Below are 22,339 nucleotides of genomic sequence, written 5' to 3' on the forward strand. Positions count from 1 at the left end.
AAGTCAAAAACAAGAGCAGGGGGCACACGGGGCACTCACACACCCAGTCATACACCGACATGTAAGGATAGAGACATACGCCAGGCTTAGACAAAACAATGTATGTGATTTATCTCTCTCTCACACACACACACACACATGGACACACACACACATCTTAGTTTATTGTGTTGTTTTACCACACTCCATGAAAATGCAGTGGGTACAAATTTGCACAGTGTAAACACACACACACACACACACACACACACACACACACACACCACCTGAGTGTAGTAAACAATAGTAGCCTTCACAGATACTTTTCAAATGCAGCCAGCCTTGTTCAATGTGGAATGGGTGGCAGTCACACGAAAACACCACACAGACACACTGCAGCTCTACCTCTATATTGTCAACTGGGCTAGGCCCTCACGGTTACCATAGCAGCCTGGCCCCTCCCTCATTCCCTGCAGGGGAGGTGTTTTGAAAGTTCACGGCGTGTTTGTGCGTGTGTGGGGTGCAGAGAGAAAGAGGCAAAGGGGCGTGGAGGCCGAGAGAAGTGCAGGAATTAGTTTACACCTCTCTCCAGTTTCCAGTTGCAACAAGTGGCAGCAGCAGCATCCGAGAGTCTGCAGACCTGCTGAACTTTCCCGTGTGCCTCTCAGACACGCAGTCACTGCAGGACCCACGACCACCCGTGAGCCATGGAAGAAGAAGCGCCCCACGCCGAGCCCAGCAGCAGCGCCTCTGGCAGTACTCACACCATCCCGCAGCCCGAGAGCAGCCCCCAGCCCGAGAGCAGCCAGCAGTCCGAGAACCCGGAGCTCCTCATCCCGAGCTTCTGCCCAGCGTCCTCCCCGCCCGCCTCGTCCTCCCCGACCCCGACCCCCACCGGTACCCTCTCTAGGTTCGGCTTTAAAGTGCCAACCAGCCCGGGCGCGGTCGCCCAGGGGAGCCCGGTGGACCGCGGACAGGTGAGCGCCATAACGGTGGTGGCGCTGCTGGACAAGCTTGTAAACATGATGGAGGCGGTGCAGGACAACCAGCAGCGGATGGAGCAGCGGCAGGCCGACCTGGAGAACGCGGTACAGAGCGTGCAGGGCGACGTGACCCGCTTGACCAAGAACCACTTCACCACCGCCTTAAACGTGGACAAGCTGCTGGAGCGCTCTCGCAAAACCAGCGGGCACTTGAAGGAAGTGAGGGTGCGCCTGGACAAGCAGGCGGTGCAGGTGAAGAAGCTGGAGAACAACCACAGCCACCTGCTGAAGAGGAACCACTTCAAAGTGCTCATCTTCCAGGTGAGGGAAGCACAAAGAAACACTAACAGCCGTTGTGTCCAAGACGCGCAGACGGCATTCCAGCCAGAATAAACGCCCCTTTGTGCTAATTTTAAAGGTGCAGTCCGCCGAGGTTTTATATGAAGCTCGTTTTATTCACAAACTTCAAGTCCAAGTCTGTAAACGCAGACAGACAGTTAATTTAGTTGCATGAGCTGGAATGCTGCACACTGTGAAAATGTAACCCTGGTGGCGTTATAGTGACGTCAGCACGGTGCCGTCACCTGGGTTTAAAACACAGTATTTGAAGCAGACCAAAATGTGGCGTTACAAGCAGAGAAATGATCAGACGTAGCTCTAAAAAGCCTCATGAATTCAGCAACAACAAAGATGGTTTTGGAAGGAAAATGTCAAAAGAAGGGGAAAAAAAATCCTTTTTATAACCTTATTTTGGGGTAAAGTCGGCAGATTTCTAAGCATTATTTATCAGATTTGACAGATTTGTGGTTCCTATGCATGCCATTTTTATGACCTGGTAATATTCCAAAATAACTGCCCAAACAAGTGCCTGGATGCATTTCAAGATGGCGGCAAAGTGGTGAGACCTGCTCCTAGAAGGAAAACGGAGGGAAAAATGAGAACATCTTCAGTGTAACTCCAATAACCTTTCAAACTGTTTAAAACTCAGTGTTGAATGGTTGGACTACTGCTTTAATGTAGATGAGTGAACTTGTGTGTGTTGGCTTTATTTGCATTTACATTTGACTGCAGTTTTGGGTGTGTTTGGTTGTGTGCACACTCGCCATGTGCCTGGTTGGCACTGACACGTGACGAGTGGTAAGTGATTTGCGACATTTTCATTTTCAGCTCTCCAAAACTTGCGGAGCAGGCTTTTAAACAAACACGTGTGCATATTAGAATAAGTCTGAGCAAAAAACCAACGCAAAATATAACCAGATTATTTATGAGTTGAGGTCCTTGCGAGTACATTTGAGTCCTATTTGTGAGGAGAAGGGTGTGTCTGGGAATGGAGCTGCACAGGATAATAGAGGAGGGCTCAGACTCTGACTTTAAGTGGATCTGTTTACACCCCACAGTCATAATTCAGGGAGACAGCTGGTTTCTTTGGATGGATTTCCCACTTTTACTGCCATATCACACCTGTACTCGGGCAGGGGGAAAAAGTTCTCCACTTTCTGTAATTTCAGGAGATGGTTTCAAGTGGAAACCATGACTAATGGTTTCCTCACCTAAACCGTCCCTCACTTATCAAGAAACATTAAAAGAGCTGAAATAGCTTTCTTTACATAGCAGGTAAAATGAGACCATCGCCTGCATTGTTGCACCGACTGATGATTGCTGCGTGGCTGTGGGAGTCTTCGTGCATGGTTTTTCACGTGTGTGTGGGTACCTGTGAGCATGTGTGTACTAGTTTGTGCCCAGGTAGTGAAAAGGGGGGTGGTGGGAGGGGGCACTGTTGACACAGCCAGAGCCTCGGCAAGCTTTTAACCGCTGTTGTTATCTGGTTTCCCAGGTACTGGGGCTCTGTTGTTCAAATGCAGCAGGTGCCAAGATCGTTTAGTATGTATGTGCTAGAAGGGAGTGACTTGTTGCTTTGGAGATAATGAGAGTGGACAGTGCTGCTGGCTTTCGATGTACCGTCAAATTGCATGTGCTCGAGTTTCTCTCACCTAAGCAGCATATGAATGAGCATGAGTAGAGTTTCTGTTGTTATTTTGGGTCCTACTTAAAATGTTCCTTCATTTTCCCCCCAATTTCAAGTCAGGCTAAGAGTGGAGTGTTTGCAGATGGGTGTAGAAAGACTAGGAATGACCTTAAGGGTGTGTGTGCAAAACATGTGCATTCTTGCAACTTGGCCAGTGGATGTTACGCTGATATGTTGGGTCAGGTGTATACAGCTCTAGAGCTTGTAAATGACACTCAGAGTGCCCTCAGGGGAGTGGGTAGTTAAAGAACTTAAATCCAGCCCTTGTTCCTTCACCTGTTTTGACTCTTCCATCGCTTTACACCTCTCCTAATCTCTCTTATTTGGTATCAGTATGGTCCACATTTTCTCCATCTAGTGCTCTACTCTGTTTTTTGTCTGATATCTTTTTATCTGCTCTCTCTTTTGCTCCCGGTTTTTGTCTTTTAAACCAAATCCAGGTTTGTTTTTTTTCTTCTCTCTCTCTCTGGTCAAACCACCTGTCCTGGTTCCCTGAAACTTCGCTAAAGCACATGCCACACGTCTCACGCTGCTCTTTGATATTTTGCCGCCCACACTAGAGCCAAACTTTCTTCTATTCACCTCCCCGCTCTGCAGAATTGATCCAAAACCCTGTACGTGCTAGATGAGGCGGAAACACAGAGGGCTGCTGGTTAAATGCCCTCCGTTCCACGGAGCAGGGATCCCATACGAGCTTTGGCCGCGGTCGGTCAGAAATGACAGCGATTTCTGCCGCTCTGCTGCATTCCTGCGCATAACGAGGACTAATGAGGTCTTAATTACTGCTGCTTGGGCTTTGTTTGTTTGTTTTGTGCATCAGTGCTTTTCCTGTCTCCGTACGGCCCTCCCATCTCCAGGCCTTTTGCTGTTGTGTACGCACACACGTGCACACACGCAAAACACAAAGAGTTCCAAGTCATCAGAGATTCCGCTGTGTACAGTGTCAAGACTGTTTTGGTCATTTCTCTTTGGAGAGGTAAAACGTTGGATTGCAGATATTTTCTTTTCCTATTATTCGTCACATAGGCGCGCTTCAAAGGCTCATTACCTGAGGGGTCTTGGAGATCTTATAACTTATCTGAATTTGCATCTCTGTGGCACGCTACATGAAACGCGCTGTATTTGGAATTTAATTTGCTGCGACAGAAAAGTCATTTATTTCTAAGTAGATCATAACGCTCCCATCTGTGCGTATTTCACTGTGGAATAGCCTCGCAACAAACACGTCAACCTCTGTGGCAAATTGAATTTGAGCGGCGTGAGGGTTTTATTTGTTCTGTCACTTTGCATGTGTGCAGAGTTTTGCTGTATATTTAGCAGCGAGAGTACAGCTGTGCTTCTTTCCTCGAAGGGATGGGAAAGGGGATGTTTGGCGATTGTCTGGGTTTGCAGGATCACTAATCGCAGAGAGCCAGTGGGAGCAACAGAAGCCCCGTCTCTCACACACCGTCACACTCGCATGGCCTATCAAAGAACCTTCATATCGCTCTGCCAGGAAAGAGAAACAGGCTTTCAGGCCAGAATAAACACACTTTCTGTGTTTTGTTGCTGTCAACTGAACAAAAAGTTCATGTAGTTTTCTTTTGTTTTCTTTTGCTTTGTTATTCTCTAAAAGGGAGGAAAAACTGGTAATGTTCCAAGCCCTGTAACTGTATTGGTAGTTCAAAGAAGCTGAATGAGCAGGGTTGGAAAAAAAAATCAAAATAGTAGTAGTTGTAGTGTACAACTTTGAACTCTTATTCAAGTCCCAAATTGTATATTCAAGTGAACTGTGACACAACAGACAAGAAAAAACCTGCAAGCTAAACTCAGGGTGGCTCTCTTATTAGCTTTCCTTATAAAATCTGTTCTCTAACAAGAGTAATTAGATATTTGAGTGCAACTGGAGTACATATTATGTATGTTCACAGTATTTTTACAGGTTGGAGCAGGAAGCTGTCTGCAGGCTACAGTCAAGGTTTGTTGTATGTCTCCCTCTTTGACGTGGTCGATTTCACCACTTTATGGCTGAAAGTAGTGCTAGCTGTTTCAGTGTATTCAGGCCTGCTGGGCATACATGTCGCAGATGTTGAGTACAGCAAAGGTGTAGTTAAAGAGAGTAACTAGTTACGTTACTTTAAAGAGAAAATCATCAGCAGTGCAGGGAAAGGAGGTTGGAGTAATGTTTGTCTTTCTTAGCAACTAATAGTGTAAGTTCAGAACTTTTTGTCAGATTGAAGATGGAACCGCAAACGTTCAGTCACAAGATGAGTTCACATCTCGGAACATCAAAGTGTTGTCATATTTTGTCCTTTTAGTTTTATTAAGGCCTCAGTCAGGTAGCCCTGTAGACCCCCGTCACACCCCGGGGACAAGTGTATTCTCTGATCGGTTGGCGAGTGGTCAGAAAGAATGTGCTGACCTTGTGCTGCAACCGACGTGCAACTTCTACTTTGAAGACAAATGTCGCTTTTTCACATTTCAGTTTTAGTGCCTCTTACCAAGTAGTTTGAGTGTTTGCAGATAAATAAGATTCTTCCATGCAAACTACTGACCACCACACCACTCTGCTAGCAACCCACCAATGCAGCACCATACACCTCTTTGCAACCAATTTCATGCTAGTAACTACCAGCAACCACTCGCATTCTCTAGGAACAGGTGGTTGCCAGATGATCATCAGCACATCTGTAGGCCTTTGTGACTGAGGCCTAATGTTAACCATTTGCAAACCTGCGTTAATGTTTTATTCTGAATCGTACGTGGTTGAAGAATGGGGCTTAAATAGCTGTTGGATGTGTTGCATCCATTGTTTGGCTCAGTCCTCAACCAGTTTTGGTCTTGGTTTTCAGAAATGACCACCAGTTTAACTTGTGTTCTCTACAGTGAGATTTTTTTTCTCTTAGGAATATTTTTAGAAAGTGCTGTTTGAAGCAAGACTCAAAAGAGTAAAACTGGTCTCAGTAATAATAGTCACTGGGTGTGCAGCCTTTAAGGCGTGCTTTCTAGTTGAATAATGAAGTATGTTTACAGCATGGGTTCTCGCTTTGTTATCATTCTTTCTTTTCCTTTGGGGTTCATTCCTCAGATAATCCTCTGGCTTTTTCCCGACAGCAAAAAATAAAAATGGCAGAACTGCAAGTAAGAGATAAATATAGAGTGAAAAATGATAAGCAGTGGGGAAAAATAGGCAAAGTGAATACGTGGCCTGCAATTGTCAGTTAATGATAGTATAAGAATGAGTGTGGAGATTATACAGAAGTTTTGTAAATGAACAAACCCCGTGCATCAGAATGGGGATCTATTACCTTAAGTGCTCGCTTTTATTCCTGATGTAACATTCAGGTTTGACGAGTCGGCTCAACTGTTTCAGCCTCTGAGGCAAAGGCAAGTTTGCAACCGCAGAATGTTTGAGTAAAATACCATCTGTAACAGCTTTAATAATAACGCAGAAAAGAGGTGGTAACATTAGAGCCTGGATGGGTATCCGCAACTGACTGATACTGTATGACTGATAATCTAGTCTCACTGTTTAATTTATGATATTTTTGCAGTAAAGTCATACTTGCAGACATACAAAGGTATGTAGTCTCCCACCGTATTGCATGATGCAATGCACGTCTTTGTTTGGGAAGCGCCGGGAGCATGTTTTCCATGATATCTCAGATTATTAATAAGGTAATGAAGCTCAGTGTTTCCACCACTGTGGATTTAGAAGGGTGCCCCATCCTCCCAGTTGGGCATCCCTCCAGGAAACTGAAGGCAAAAAAAAAGTGGATTGTGTGCGCTTCTTGAATTTCTGTGCTGCCGTGTACAGTTTCACTAGTTTTTGTGCTCTTGGTTTCAGTGTGTATATGCCAGTTTCATGATATGCTCCATTACAAGATGCCCATCACCTTCTATCATGTCCATGTAGAGCAAAGGAGAGACCACTGAAGTGAGGAGGAAGTTACTGGAGTTTAAACTGCCTTATAATCTCACTGCTAGTGTAGCAAAAGTTTCTCAGCAGCTGCTGATCAGTGTAAAACATGGAAACACTGAAGCTCTTCTACACAACCAAAATAAAAGGGAGGGAAAAAAAACAACTAAATACAAAAGAAGCAGAACATTTTGGTTTGTTAACAATCTAATGTGCACTTATTTCATTCATATGGCTGCCAAAGTTGACACTTGTGTCCTCTGCTCTCTGTTTCACAATGTGTGTAAAGCCCCACCCCTGCCCACACATTGAGCTAAGTACAGACTAAGGGTAATGCTACCTTTTTGACAGGTTTTGACATGTCAGTATATGTCAGCAAAAACGTGTGTGTGATGACCATTACTGTAGATTTGTTTTTTGTTTTTTTTCCAAGAGTAGCTTTAAAGGCAGAGACCACCCTCACTTACTTCCATTGCAAATCCGATAATTGAGTTCAGAAAAACGCTTGTAGCGTTATTCCTAGTAGGCTTTCGAGGGGTAAAGAGTTGTTTGCCGTTTCTGACTTTTGTGATCTGTCTAATCCCTTCTTTTAGGCCTCTACATTCATGTCCGGAAGAGAGGCAACAATAACTATTTTGTTCTCATTCCTCTGCTCTTAAACGGAACGTGAAAATTTGACATGTTGGCATTCCTGTCTGTACTGTGGACACATATGCCCTTTAACCTCTGTATGGAGTAAACATTGTGACAAATATAGAGAGCCTTATCAAAAATGCTCCCAGAGCCCTTATCAAACAATGGTTTTGATACACACGCACACAATGAGACTAGAGCTTTGTGTGAAGAAGGATCTTGGGAGATTCGAACAAAAAAGCAAAGGGAGATTAACATAAGAGTGCAAACTAGTGAAGACATTATTTAGCACTGTTGGATAGATTGTGGTAAACTTTGGGATCTGGTTGATGTAGAGGAAGTAAAATAAGCGACAAGGCTCCAGAGATCCAGTCAATAAATGGGTTTGTATAATGGATACAAGGCCATAGGTGAATTAATTAGGACCGGAGAGCTTATGTGACAGAATATGAAACGCATCAGCAGCCAAAGTGCACCGACGGTTGTCCTGTAAATACTGGGTTGTGTCAACAGGTTTCCTCAACATCATTATTTATGTCAACGGCAATAATGGCAGCTTCTCTAGACTGCCACAGCTTCCATTCTGCCAGCACGTAAGCATGACATCGTGGCTCAATTGGTTATTGTATTGTGCGATTACACAAGCTCACAGGCCCAGTAAACATGCTGTGTTTTCTTTTGGTGAGGCAGATATGGGAGGGGTGCAAATGCAAAAGAATGCCCCGAGTTGTTTGCAAAGCTCTGTGGGTATTATGCCAAGGGGCAGGATTCAAAATTGGAGCAAAGTCGTTGATGAGATTTTTTTTTTCTTTCTTTTTTTATGATCATGTTTGTCATAATTGATACATATTTGGAATGACGGGCTACAATACAGTGCTTGTTTCTACATTCAGAAGTGAATGTGTAGAGCACAGTGGTATTTTATCAGGTCTCTTGGTAAAATTACAGTCAGAATAGTAGAATTCCATTTCCTTTTCTTCATTTCCTTCCTTCCTGTGTCCACAGATGGCTCTTCATTCACACTGGGTTGGAGGGTAGACAGGATGTGAGGTTTTGGAAAAAGCTGGGTAGGGGTGAACGTGAATGCAAATGTGCACAATCACGTGAGTTCCAGGTGGACTTGACACTGCTATTGTTCTGGGAATAGATGAGCGTGGCTGTGGTGTAATGGACAGTGGTATTGTACAGATGGTGAGGATAGGCAAATTTAGAAAATGGGTAACAGTGGGAAGATGGAAATCTTTAGAAACTTTGTCTTTGACCTTTTGTTTTGACTGTCCAAAAAAATGGGGGTAAAAAAACTCTGCCTGTATCTGGAGCTGTCCATTCTGTGCAAGCAGCACTGAGTCATTCCACTCTCTCTTCTGTTTATTCTTTTTAAAATAAACTTCCAGATTTCCTCATTCTAAAATTACAAGAGTAACAGTGATTTCTGTGTGTGTGGTGGTGATGCTGTACCCTCTCATTGCTGCTGTCCCCAGGAGGCCACCTGACTAACTACACCAGTACACCTGCTCCAACCTCACCTGGTTGAACCCCCGTTCAGCTGAAGAGCCAGGAAAACACACATTTAATTGCTGTGTGCTTTGGCATCCTGATTATTTTCTTTCCGTGAGATATTAATGCTGAAGTTTGCCAATAAGTTCTAAACAGAAACTCCAGTTGAGGTTCATGTGAATGTCGTGAAAGCCCAGGGGACGGCCTCACGGCGGTGCTCGGTCAGAGAATCGCCAAAGACGGGATTTGTCCTCTGAGGTCCATCCTGTGCTTTCTGAAAATGTGCACGGATGTTTGTATTCATGTGCACGCATATGTAAACTAAGAGGAGAGAAGAGATACAAAAGAAACAGTATAGGATGTCATGGTGCATGCGATGTAAACATGAAGTCACTCATCCAGTAATCCGAGCCCATTTGACTTCTTTCACTTAGTTGCGACTCTGCCTTTCCCCACCCTGATCTCTTTATCTGAGTACAGCAAGTGACTCTTGAGGCTTAGCAACATGTCGCATGACATGCAATTAGATAGTCACTGTACCCTCCAACTTGTCCTGTCACCATTGCTACTTTTAAAAAAACATGTCCCAGGAATAACTGTATCGTTTGATCAGCATGAGATTGATATAATGGTAGCATGGGTGACTAATTCATTCATTCATTCATTCATTTATTCATTCATTCATTCATTACACCCTTTCAAAGAGCAGTGAATTGTCAAACATTGTATAGAAAGGGCCTCTGTGGATGCCTGTTCAGTTGCCTCTGGTGGTGAATTAAGAGTTGAATTAAGAAAAACTCCTTCTAATCCACTCCTTGATACCAAAATGTATTGAGTCCTGCCTTTGACTGAGCAGTTAAACCCTAGCTGCCTTGATAGAGGTAACAAAGACAAAATCAAAATGATGTTTCTTCTTTCGTTTGGCTCTAATGCAAAATGTTGCCACAGCAGAGATGTGGAGGGCTCTGTTGAACCTAATCTTTTCAACTTCCTGAGTAGAAATAGGCAGCTGACAGAGGGAGGGGAAGAAACATGAGCTTTAGGTTCTGTGTTATCTTCACTTCACCTACTTTGATGTCTCTTCAGCTCCTCTAGGACTTGAGGTTGACTTCAATAGGGAGTCAACATGCTTACCTTACTAACCCCTTTGCATTTAACCCTGTTTGTGCTATTGGTGCCTTTTGACATATTTTAATGTAATCAACCTACTTGGACCACCGATGCAGGGAGTCTCTGCTTCAGTTTTGTTGACTGATGTGCAGAATTTTATTCTTAATCTACTACTAGTTTTTAGTCTAGACTGCACTAATAATAGTGTAACTCTGTAAATCCAGAGTCAATAAACCAGTGGGTGACATAATGGATAATTCTGTCTTTAGCTCATCTAGCCAAAATACCAATGAGCTCATGTCATAGCAAAGTATCTAGTAATCTGTCCACAGTTCACAAGAATATCTATTCTTTCTACACTTGTACACAGCAATCACCTAATAGGTCATCCAAACTGTGCCCAAGGTCACAGTTGTTGTTTTATAGGCAATATTCCATGAACTGTGATGGATCGCGGGTTGGATTACTATGGTCTGTGGTGTTCATGTCTGTGGAGGAGCTCTCTGAAAACAAGACTGAAAGGAAGGAGGGAAAAAACATAAGCAGTGCGGGAAGGTATGAGAGAAAAACGTGTCTTGGCATATTCTTTTCCTGTTCATCCTGCGTAGGTGCGGCCCCAAGTCGTAGAAGGGTGGTGAAAATCCTGTAGTGCATTGTGGCATCATGTAGGCTAAAAGGCTGCTCGTAATTTGACATAAACAAATGTATGGTTAACAATACTAAGAAAAAATGATGTGCTGATGTGCATATATTCAGTCAGTGAAATAATTATCTTGACAGGCCTACATGCAACAGGTACATGGGCTCTTGAACTACACTATATAATTATTAGTACAAAATTTCTTTGAAGTGTGTGCCCTGTAATGTACAGTAAACTGCCTGTCACACTAAATTAACTTTGTTTTGTGGTTGCTTCCAAATATATTTTAATTATAATGCTCGGCATCCTACATGGCTGCACACAAACACTCAAACACACATGCTGTATCGCATTCTCGGGGGCTAATGAGCGATCGCTTAGATGGTGCATTAATTAAGAGGGTTCCCAAGAGCCTAGTGCCAGAATGCAAGGTCCACACACACAGGACACTCATGGGTCAAATGGTATTTAGGGAAATTTTGTTTGTTGCTTGCTCGCTAACACTGTTGGGGGCTAACCTGAGGGCAAGCTAATATCACACTATTTTAATATACTTGGGCAGCCAAACACACCAAAGTTATATCTCAAATTTCATCTCCAGTAGCTCTTACGAGGTACTTCATTAGGTACATCCATTCATCTGTATTTGAATGCTGGTGTCTAATAAGCCAGTCACATGGCAGCAACTCGGCTACTGTAGACATGGTCAAGATGACCTGATGAAATTCAAACTGAACAGAATGGGGAAAGAGAGGTGATTTTAATGACTTTAAACGAGTCATAGTTATTGGTACCAGATAGGTTGGTCTGAGTATTTCAGAAACTGCTGATTTGCTGGGATTTTCTCATACACCCATCTGCAGAATTTCTGGAGACTGGTCCAAAAAGACAAAAATTTCTCTGAGCAAAATGCTTCGTCGATGTCAGACTTAAGAAGAGAATGTCCAAGCTGCTTTGAGCTGATAGGAAGGCAGCAGTAACTCAAAACAACCATTCACTACAACCAAGGTATGCAGAGGAGCATCTCTAAACGCTCAACACATCAAATCTTGAAGCAGATGGGCTACAACGACAGAAAACCACACTAGATGTCGTTCCTCTCAGCAAAGAACAGGAAACTGAGGCTACAGTTTGCACGAACTCACCAAAACTGGACAACAGAAGATTGTAAAAACATTGCCTGGTCTGATTAGTCTTGTTTTCTGCTGCGACATTCAGATGGTAAGGTCAGGCCTCTTAGTACAAACTGATCATCTAAATGCCACAGGCTGTTGCTGACTTGAGGAATCTCTGAGGAATGTTTCAGCACCTTGTTGAATCTGTGCCAAAAAGATTTGAGGCGGTTTTAAAAGGAGGTCCAACCCAGCCCTAGCAGTGCAAGTAAAGAAGTGGCTAGTGAGTGTAAACCCACCCAACTTTCTGCTTTTGTTCCCATCTATATTCAGAGTGTTTTCTATATAACATGTAGGGCCTAACATGTAGACGGTAGTTTCTGATTCATGAAGTGATAAAAAGATTCTTTCTTTAAAAGCTAACTCACCCTTATGCAAAACAAATTGTCCCACAAATCCCAGGTTAAAATTATTAGATTAGAAGCACTACAAGCATGTTTACGGCCTGGCACAAACAACTGGATTGTCCTCCATAGGTAGTTTACCCCTTCATAACAACTTTAGTTGTTTTAGATTAGGGGCATGTGTACTCGGTTTGACAGGTTTGCCAACAACAGGCAGTTGTAGCCACTAGTTGTCTGTTAGACAACTAGTGTCTGTTAGTTGTCTGTTAGACAACTAGTAGACTGAATTTATCCCTTATCCCTCACACCCTGCTTTGCTATTGGTGCCCTTTTGGAACACTTTTAATTATCTGACTTTAGATTTCTTGACTTTTATTAGTATGTTACGTGGCACTAACTGACACTAATAACCAAGCTTACCACTAGTAACTGAAAGCATGGTACTGTGTGATTGGAATATGTTTTTTGGCTCCACAAAAAACCCATGTGGACTACAAAACCAATGGGTGCAGATATATATATATATATATACCGCAATGTACATCTCTTGGATTTAAAGTCATCTCCATACATTTTGAGCAATGCATGTCTCGGTTAATAACAGTGTTACTGAACAAACTCTTGTAGATTTAGTCACAGGTGTGCTCAGAACTCAGTCTCTGTGTTTAATTTGCCTCCCACACACACTTCAGCACCCACACTGATTACCCCAAACATGTTTGAGCCAAATCACAAAGTCTGTGGCGTGCCCAGACTGGTGCAGAGGTGTCAAGATTGAATCTTTAGAAACCTTAACTGCACAGAACAATCAGGGAAGATTAGTGTTTATTACCAGGAAATGCTCCACTGGGGGTCAGGAGAGGCCATATTGGCTCTGATTTTTTCTAATCACAGCTGGTCAGATTTTAGATGGGTGCTTAACCCTTAAGCAATCTCATACATCATGCTGATTAAAACTGCCCAACTCAATCTGAAGTGTACACACAAGAACAGAGGAGATAAGCACAAAGCCTGGAGCACCATCATCTTCCTAGAAGTGAGCTTTCTGGTATTTCTCTGTAATCTCTAATGTGTTTGATTTTTTATTTATTTATTTTTTGAAAAGCTGTCACCCACAGAGCTCCTGGCTTTTCTGATTTGAGTCTGCATGAACATGTTTCTGTGGCGGTCCTACAGTGTCAGACCAGCAACAAAATAGGGCATTCAGATTCTGCCCATTCACGCACAACAATGGAGTGCCACAGAGAACAAAACTGAAAGGGAGAGATTACAGTTAAACCAATTGAGAGGCAGCGGGTAACCAGAGCTGTTCCCCAAGGTGCCACTCTTTTGTCCTTTTTGGGGGGATTTCAAGCCCCAAATCCAGAGTGCATCACAATTCCCAATTTTTAGGGTAGATGGCATCCCTCATTTGTTTTTGAGGGCACTTTTGGGCTGATATTGTTTTTTAAAGAAACTTTATGGGTTGCATTGAAAGAATTCTTCTATTAAAAAGTAATTTTTAAAATTACAGCATTACATACTGAGATAAGTAACTGGTTAGAGTTGCATGATGAAAAGTAAACACCCAAGTGTATTTTTCTTGCACAGGTTGGTCACACAGCCAGCTGGTATCTACTCTACTGTATATTTAACTCTGAGTCTACTGACTTTACCCCATTGCATAGTAAGTTGATATTTGTAGCATTTTCTGCACCACATAACCAGCATCAAGCTTGTCATTTTCCTCAGAGTGACACCTTACTTGCAAATAATTACTAGTATTTAAAAAGTAACTATAACTATTATGTAGAATAACAGTGTTTTGTGAAGGGTTACACCTAACACTGGTTGGTGGTGAATAAAGACTTTCTACATTCTCAGATCATGATTTGATATTTTGTATTTCTTAGAAACATCCCAGAAAGAAATTTCATAAGGTGTAATTTCTTTAGAAATTGGCGTATGATTTCAGGAAGCTGTAACTGGCTTGCACTTCTGAAATGAATCAACTTTGTCAACTTTGCTCTGTCTATATTGCATTTTATATTCTGAAGCTGTAAAACATGCATTGTTTTTTCCTTCCACTTAAAAAATGTGTCCCTTTTCTTGAAGTTTTCTGGGTGTTGTGCTTTATATAACATGCTGACAGATTTATTGACTTGGCACACCTCAACTGCAAATCAGAGCTGCATGTTTCAGATGAAGCCGGAGATATCAGCTGTCTGCAAGGTGGTTAAAAACAGGAGGGCATTACTTACCATTTCACAAAAGCTCTACATAAGTTGTAGTTTGGGTACTCGGAAAAGCTACGGCAGGAGAACATAGTCTGAGGCTTAATTTTTCCGAATGTACAGTTCAGGTGAACATTGCTATATTGTTGACCGCTATCTGCCTATTTTTAAAGAAGTTGTCATCTACCGATGACAGAGATTGATGCTTATCTGCTATGGCATGACAGATAAACAGCTGAAAGAATTCAAAATTCACTATCCTTCCCACAAGGGAAGCAATAAATAACAGGAGAACATAAATACGTTTAGAAATGGGCCATATTCATTTTAAACATTGGGAAATTACGAGCCTGTGGCAAATGCTGTGTTTTGGGGTATTTCAGATTTCATGTCACCCAATTTGGTTGAGTTTGTGCAGAAGATCAGACAAAGTCAGAAATGATATTGAAAATGTGAGGAGGTTTTCTTGCAAATAAAGAGTTAAATCTTCTGCATACAAACACTGCAATCACTGTAATTTATATTGTTGCAATTGATTGGGCTTTTTAATTAAGGCAAAATTAATTTATATCATGAGTCATTTTATAATTATTATCATTTTGCAGTTTATGCATCAACAAAAGGGTTACAGAATTGTACAGAATGGGGCACTTTTTAGGCATTTCAAAGACCTTGTTGTTGGCCCTGTTCCAGTTTGGTTGGCCCAGTCCTTGTGCAAATGACACTACAAGAAAGATGCGTTGTAGCATTCAACAACATAAACAATCCTGTTGCTTTGAGCGTTCTCATAATACGCAAGAGTTATCGTGCATTCTTTGAAGTGTAGTCATATTTGAATGAAGACTTTTTCTTACAAGGTGCAAAGAAAAAGCTAGTGGTTTAGTTTTTTATGATAATATGAGTGGTATTTGGCAGTGGGCAAAGTTCAAGAAGCTCAGAAGAGGAATTGCAACACAAATACTTGACTGACAGTCTTGTCTTTTTATTGAGTCACCCTAGTTGCAATAAAAAAAGATTTGTCAAGGTCTCATCGGGCTCTTTTTTTTTTTTTTTTTTTTTTCTTTTAAAGAAATTACCAAAATGGACAAAATTAAGAAAGGTCTTTATTCGTTATTGTAAGGTTTTTTGTTTTTTTTTTCTAGCCAGAGTTTTAGTTTTGGCTCAGTTCGCCTTTACTTTTAGTCAGCTATAAAGGTTAATGGCATCTTTACTGGTTATTATAACTGATATATTTAAATGTTAAATATCTCAAAAATGTATTCCTCCACTGTTAATCTGTGACCGCAAATTACAGTGACAGATTCCCCACAAAGTTCACATATTCAAAGAAATCAATCAACTGAATGTACACGTCATTGCTTCCATTGAGCAGAATGTGGGCGGGGCTTCATTAGGCTGAAATTTCCATGTAAGGAATAGCCACTCTGACATCATACAGACAGGACAGAAAAAAAGTGTCTTAAAATATGTTCAGAACACTCTGAAACCTGAGGGTTTGGCTCAGAGGGATTATTTGTGCATATGCTGATTTAATTACTTGTTTAATGTGATCATGCACTATTGTAGGTGTGTTTTTGTGTGTGTGTTTGTGTGTGTACATATAGATATCACAAAATAAAGAAAAGCACTCAAAAGCATAATGGGTCCGCTTTAAGAAATTATAGAAGCTAATTTAGTCAGTCAGGTCATACATCATGTGTTATGGACTGTACAGCATTAAAATGCGTTTCACACTTCACACTGTGCTACATTGAATTAGCTCAGAGATGAGAATACAGTCGCGATATTTAGGCTCTTCCAGGGAGGGTTTGTTTATGAGCATTTCAAATGTGTAGTGGGGTATGTCAACCACTGAAGCTTCACCTTCACTCTGCACTCACTCCTGGGTGTGAAAGGATAGGGGCAGTGGTGGGTGGGCACTGAGGCTCATAAATCCCCAGTGGAGGAAAACGTTGGCTGTGTATGTGTGTGATAGCATGTTTGTGCACAGATGGGTGGGGACGAAGTCAAAGGGAGGCGGGGGAGCTCATAGAAAAAGAGAGAGTTGAACAAAATGAATGTCTGCATATGGAAATGATTGCTTCTTATTTTACTGGGTTTATGGTTATCGGTATGTTTATGGATGGGGAGGTCGGAGGTATAAAAGACAGTACGAAGTGTTTGACTACTGCAAAGAAACAGGTGGAATTCCTCAGGCACCTTGAGGAGAAAATCTGGGAGGCATGCAGAGACTCGTTTCTTCAGTCCTCAGCAGGCTGAGAATATTAAACACAGACGTCAGTTTACGATGAATCAGAAACAACTGCGCTTATCCAAAAAGTATACAGTAACGTGTGTTTGAAAGTGCAGTTTGAAGTACATCTTCTGTACTTAAATTGTCAGGCTGTAGACTCTGGTAGCAATCATCAGTAGACTTAAATATACCCCAGCCATAGCCAATCCAGACAGCATTAGCGCATTCCTTATCAGACTTGCCCTTGTTCATAGTTTTCTTTTACTGATCAAAATGATTGCCCTCTTAATAAACCTCTTTCTGTCCTTCTGTTTCGCCACCAGGAAGACAATGAGATCCCTACCACCGTGTCAGTCAAGGACTCCCTCAAGACCCCACAACCAAGCCAGTATGATGCAGAATCCACCCGGCCTGCTCCATCTGTTACAGGCTCCACTGATGGCATCCATACCCAAGATGAGGTCCTCCAGAGTGTTAACCTGTCCTCTGACGATGAGCTTCCAACACAGGAGGAACACGATAGTGTGGATTATGAAGGTTTAGGGGCCACTTCCGTATTGTATGAGAGAAGGGCTGACAGGTTCAAACGGTCCAGCCTGAAAAAGGTCGACAGCCTCAAGAAGGTCTTCTCACGCCAGAGCATCGAAAAAAAGATGAACCAGATCACTACCAAGATCGTGCCACCAGAGAAACGTGAGAAGATCAAGAAGAGCCTCACCCCTAACCACCCCAAGAGCCCAACTGCCAAGAGCTCCTCTTTTAAGGTGTCTCCCATGACCTTCAACGTCAAGAAGGTCAGAGACGGGGAGTCTCCTTCACAAGATGTGCCCAAACCCATAGGAGGAGCCCACGTAGAGATTCCTCCTTTGGGAAGCATGGATGCTGAGCTCAACCGGGCAGAAGTGCATACCCAGGAGGGGGTTGTGGGGGTTGTGAAGGAGATGCTAAGCCCTTCCAGCCCAGAAAGCTTGAAGGCAGAGTTCAATGGAAAAGCATCAAGTGAGATTAATGGTGATCATGTTGCCGGTCTGGCACTTCCAGAGCAAGATGATCTCGGTGTGGATGACGAAGAGGATGAAGAAGAAGAAGAAAAAAAAGAGGAACAGAAAAGTCCTGTTGAGACGGCAGCAGATACCCAGATTACCGCAGCAGTAGTTGCAGTGGAGCAAGTTTCTTAATCTGATTGAATTTTGATCATAAGCTCTAGTTGCCAGTTTATTCTTTTGTTTCTCCGATTACTGAGCACACAGCAGGCACATATTATCCCTCCACCGCAAACTGTCTCATGTTCTCGTCTTTAGCACCTATTTACACTAGAAACGTCCTCCCAACCTCTTGAGGTAGTCCACCCCCGAACCTTTCCCACAACACTACCTTTAATTATCACCAGAAGAGTCTAAAAACCCTGACGTGGTCAGCAAACCTGGACAGTACTTGTTGTGAAGAGTTCAGATTGAAGCTTCTAGTGCAACTGCTTCATGAACCCTGTAGTTAAGTTGTCCAAATAAGGCAACATTGCAGAATTTAGTCTCTTCAGCTGGTGCCTACCACTTCAATAGGTGCACATCTCCTGGGCACGGGACCAAATATCTCCCTCCTGCTGTGTTTGTCTGCTCCTGGCCCGCTCTTCCTCACTGACAGATAGCTTCTTTTGTTCTTTGTGTTTTTGTGAAAAATAGTAAATCTTGGCCAACCGTGGTTCTGCCCACAGCCTGTTGAGGCAGTGTGTTGCCAGGTTGTGCAATAGTTGGAATGGGAAGTTTCAGCATTTTTTAGTGAAAAGGTCTTGGGGTGGGTTTTTTTTTTTTTTTTAAGTAGTGGACTAGAGCTTGTTCACTGAAAATCTTAGGCCTATGCTGACCAAACCCTGATCTAGACTAACAGGCGGCTGTGTCTTGCCTCTTGTCCTTCACTTCCAGTTTTACACATTGCATTTTAGTCCCATAGTGAGATCCAGTTCCGTCATTCCTAACAATTTAAACATTGACTACCTGAAACACTATTTGAATTGCATACCGCTGCCATTTGACTTCTAACAATTAGCTGTTTCATCACATAGAAATGAAATGTAATAGATACATTTTAAAACCCTCAGAACATCCTTAAAAAATTAAAATATTTAAAAGAAATTGTGGTTATTATGGTTGAATTAAGTTTGAGTTCAGTCACGCTGATGCAAGTAAAGCATATGACTACAGTATGGAAGCTGCTTGAAATGTAGAAGACATTGTTTTAATACTGAGATACTAAGTGTCTATTTTGGAGAAATGATTGTATTTTTCTATGTGAGGTACACTGCTACACGATAACTGCCTTCAGTACATAAATTAAATGTATCTGTGAGATTTTTGTCATTATGTGATACTTGGGTGATTCTAAATTGCATGTCTTGAAGGCATTCCTAACTTGCATGGTGAAATGTTTACTGGGATTCATATGTTTAAAATGTAAACACTGTTTCATCACTAAAGCCTGTCTGCCTTGATGCTGCACAGACATTCACCTGCAGTGTCTTTACCATGTACCAGCTGGTATAAGGAACTGCTCCCCAGTAGGCTTGGATTACTATGCTTTTGTATATAAGAGTGATGGTAAACCATGCCGGAAAATCCGTGGAGTTTAAAATTTTTAGAAATTAACTCCATGAGACATTTTAAAGGAGGCGCAAACATCAACTTTGTGTTTGAAAGTCATTCCTTCAAGTTCCTGTAAAGTGACCCTTCTCTTGTTGCTCTTCCTTGGAGCTTTTACCAAGCTGTCCAATGCCATGACTTCCTAAAAATAATTTAGCAAGCCCAACCAAGTGCAGTGGATCCAGAGAGGTCACAGAAGTGGATAAAGGCAGAAGACAGCATTCCTAGGTTTGACGGATGACTCCTTCTCAGCCCATTTTTCATGCTCTTGGCCTCCTTATTGGGAGTGCAGAGAGAGGAAGAGCGTATGTGGAGCCACAGGTGTTATGCCCCAGCAGAGGCTCCTGGGCATGAGCTCGTAGTGGAGGGCGAGGTGAGATGTCTAGGAAAGGACTTGAGCTGTTGGAAAAGATGCTAAAGTTGCCTTTGAGCAACAGTATGTGCATCTTAGTAGGATGGTGTTTAAACTGTGGGAACCAGATGTGTTACACTGCTTCTGATTGAAGTGGGTAATAATGCTTTAGAGTCTTGATTAAAGTTTAAAAAAAGAAAAGAAATCTAAACTATACATTAAAGATCACTTTATTAAACGTGTGGACACATTCCTAATTATAATAATAGTTGAGCTTAAGATTATCATTCTGGTGACTCTCTTCATAAATGTGCCACATTTAAAAAATAAAAAAAATAGAAAAATTTAAGAAGTCCTTAAAGTTTTATTCAGTCTCTATGTTTTATCCAGGAACATATGTATTGTTTTAGCTTCATTTGTGGGAAATCAATGGGAATATTTAACATGGGAAATGAACAGCAATATAAAAAAATCTTACGTATACATCAGATAGCAGATTAAATAGAGAATTTACTGACAACAGCAAAGATGTATAGACTGTGTTGTATGTTTACACCACGTGGGGGAAAACGTACTATCCACTGTTGAAAAACAACTAAACAAATAAAATATGTTAATTGTTAAATATGCTGTTTAACTAATGTATTGTTGTTACTATGTTTAAGCAGTAATCTAAGGGTATTCATGGCTCTGTTTTTTATAAATGGCCTCTGTAGCTTGCTTGCATTTCAGAGCTTTTTTTTTTTGTTGTTGTTGTTGTTAAAAAGGTTTGTAGGTAGGTTGAAGTAAAAGTAAAGAATTTTATCTTTCACTAAAATTCAAAGGCAAATAAAAGTCTCTGCAAACACAGCACATTTTGGTATAACAGTATTTGGGGGAAAAAAGTGCTTTGTGTGTTACAGCAATACTCTGCAAGTTTATTGAATAAGATCTGTTAAGAATAAATGCATAAAGCAATTGGATATGTATTCTTTTGAACAACTTAAGTGTTTTTAACCTTTGTTTTTCATTTTAATTTTTCATATAAATCACCCAAGATGAAAATGGATTGAACACTAGGTGTATGTGTACTTTATGCTTATTCATGCAAATGTGTTACTTGGTGATATCTGGTCTGCTAATGTTAAAAAAAAAAAATAAATGTATACAATGTGTCTTTGTTCAAAAGTCTTTTCTTTCTTTGCATTGTTAAATCTGAGTTATGAGGACTGCGGTTTGCTACACACCTTGAGCACTGTCAGGTAGTGGTCTTGTGTTTAACATCATCTTTGTTTTTCTTCTTAGCCGTCTGACTTAGATAACCACTTAAACCAAAGAAGTTTCCTTCATGGCAGAAGATTACTCATCACTTCAGGGCTTAAATGTGCTCCCCTCACCAATCTTGTAAACATGCTGACCTTTCCTTCGCAGACTTTAGTATTGTATACATTAATAAACATTTTATAACACTGAAATTGTTGTTTGTTTTCTTTTAATCTATGTTAAGGTTAAACAAGATAATGGTGTATATCTTACATAGTGGTAGTTAGAGTATCTATTGTTCTTTTCCTTGTTTTTCTGTCAAATTTGTGTGAATGCACATATAAAATACGATTATAGTTGTAAATGATGAAGTATGCAGTGTGCACAAGTAATCCCTGCTCTTAGATCTGTATGAGGTCATTAAAAGCAAGTATTCCTAAACGTTTATAGACATCTCAGGCTTAAAGTTGCTTTTCAAACCACCTGGAGATGGCTATTCAGAAGCAAGCTACCCTTTTTAGCAAGAGAATGAATTAAGGGCCTCCATATGACCTAGTATAAGATGAATATGCATTATTGTGAAAAGTGAATCCTGCAAAGCTAGTAAAGTCCTAGTAGAAAGTGTCCTTTAATTCAATATCTTTGACCTAAAATGTAGAAAACATGTAGGCTAGTTAAGCTTGTTACTGACAGGGCTGTATGGTTGTTTAGTTTTGTCATAGGGCTGGAATCTAGTAAACTTTAGAACAGGTAGGGCTATGTGTCACCCATATCTGAAAGGAGTGGCAAGGTTACTCAACCCTTATTTACACAGTTTGGATTCATGAAACAGAGATTAGATCAGATTATTCATTCTCATTCTATATAAACAACAAATTCCTGGTTGGTTGTGGCTTAATGTTTCAGCAGCTCCTTAGACCAACTTTAACCCCTGATCCCTAGCCTAGCACTAACCATTGACTTTATATAGACTAGCACTGAGTAGAAAGGTTAGTAATCAGATACTGTAGAAATACAAATTTCCATTAATTGGAATTGCACAGTAACATAAGATCACATTATCCCTTTAACACAGTTTAATCCAATCAAGGATTGATTCGCAACAAAAACCCTTTTGATTTCAATTTTGATTTCCACAAATAAAGTGAGGGAATCTTCCTGTTAAAAAGAGGATATCGATAGTGGCATTCCCTTTTCCTTCCAAAGTTTATTGTTGGCAATTTCCACAGCAGTCCTAACCTTACTTTTATTGTCTGATACAACGTTTATAAAATCCGCAAGAAAAAAAAACTTATTTAGCATCACTGTACTTTAAGCAGTTCTTTTGCGTACATCACAAAAAACAACGTCTAATTAGCTTTATTCCTCCGACGTCTGTGGGCGA

The 22,339-nt window shown here is 41.4% G+C and overlaps 1 protein-coding gene across 1 annotated transcript; it reads left to right on the forward strand.

Moving 5' to 3' along the window:
* Window positions 1-357: 357 nt before the first annotated feature.
* On the forward strand, window positions 358-21,167 carry cavin2a (caveolae associated protein 2a). Its single transcript, XM_003443315.5, has 2 exons — window positions 358-1,283; window positions 17,052-21,167. Exons 1-2 carry the CDS (start codon window positions 687-689, stop codon window positions 17,904-17,906), a joined length of 1,452 nt encoding a protein of 483 aa, XP_003443363.1. The 5' UTR covers window positions 358-686; the 3' UTR covers window positions 17,907-21,167.
* Window positions 21,168-22,339: the final 1,172 nt, after the last annotated feature.

This window comes from Oreochromis niloticus, linkage group LG16 (assembly GCF_001858045.2).
Source record: "Oreochromis niloticus isolate F11D_XX linkage group LG16, O_niloticus_UMD_NMBU, whole genome shotgun sequence".
NCBI classification, from domain to species: domain Eukaryota; kingdom Metazoa; phylum Chordata; class Actinopteri; order Cichliformes; family Cichlidae; genus Oreochromis; species Oreochromis niloticus.

Excerpts from the sequence above, each read along its gene's own strand:
- cavin2a (XM_003443315.5), top strand. The coding sequence starts at position 687 with ATGGAAGAAGAAGCGCCCCACGCCGAGCCCAGCAGCAGCGCCTCTGGC. Across the intron at positions 1,284-17,051 it reads TCAAAGTGCTCATCTTCCAG|GAAGACAATGAGATCCCTAC; the intron begins GTGAGGGAAGCA and ends TTTCGCCACCAG.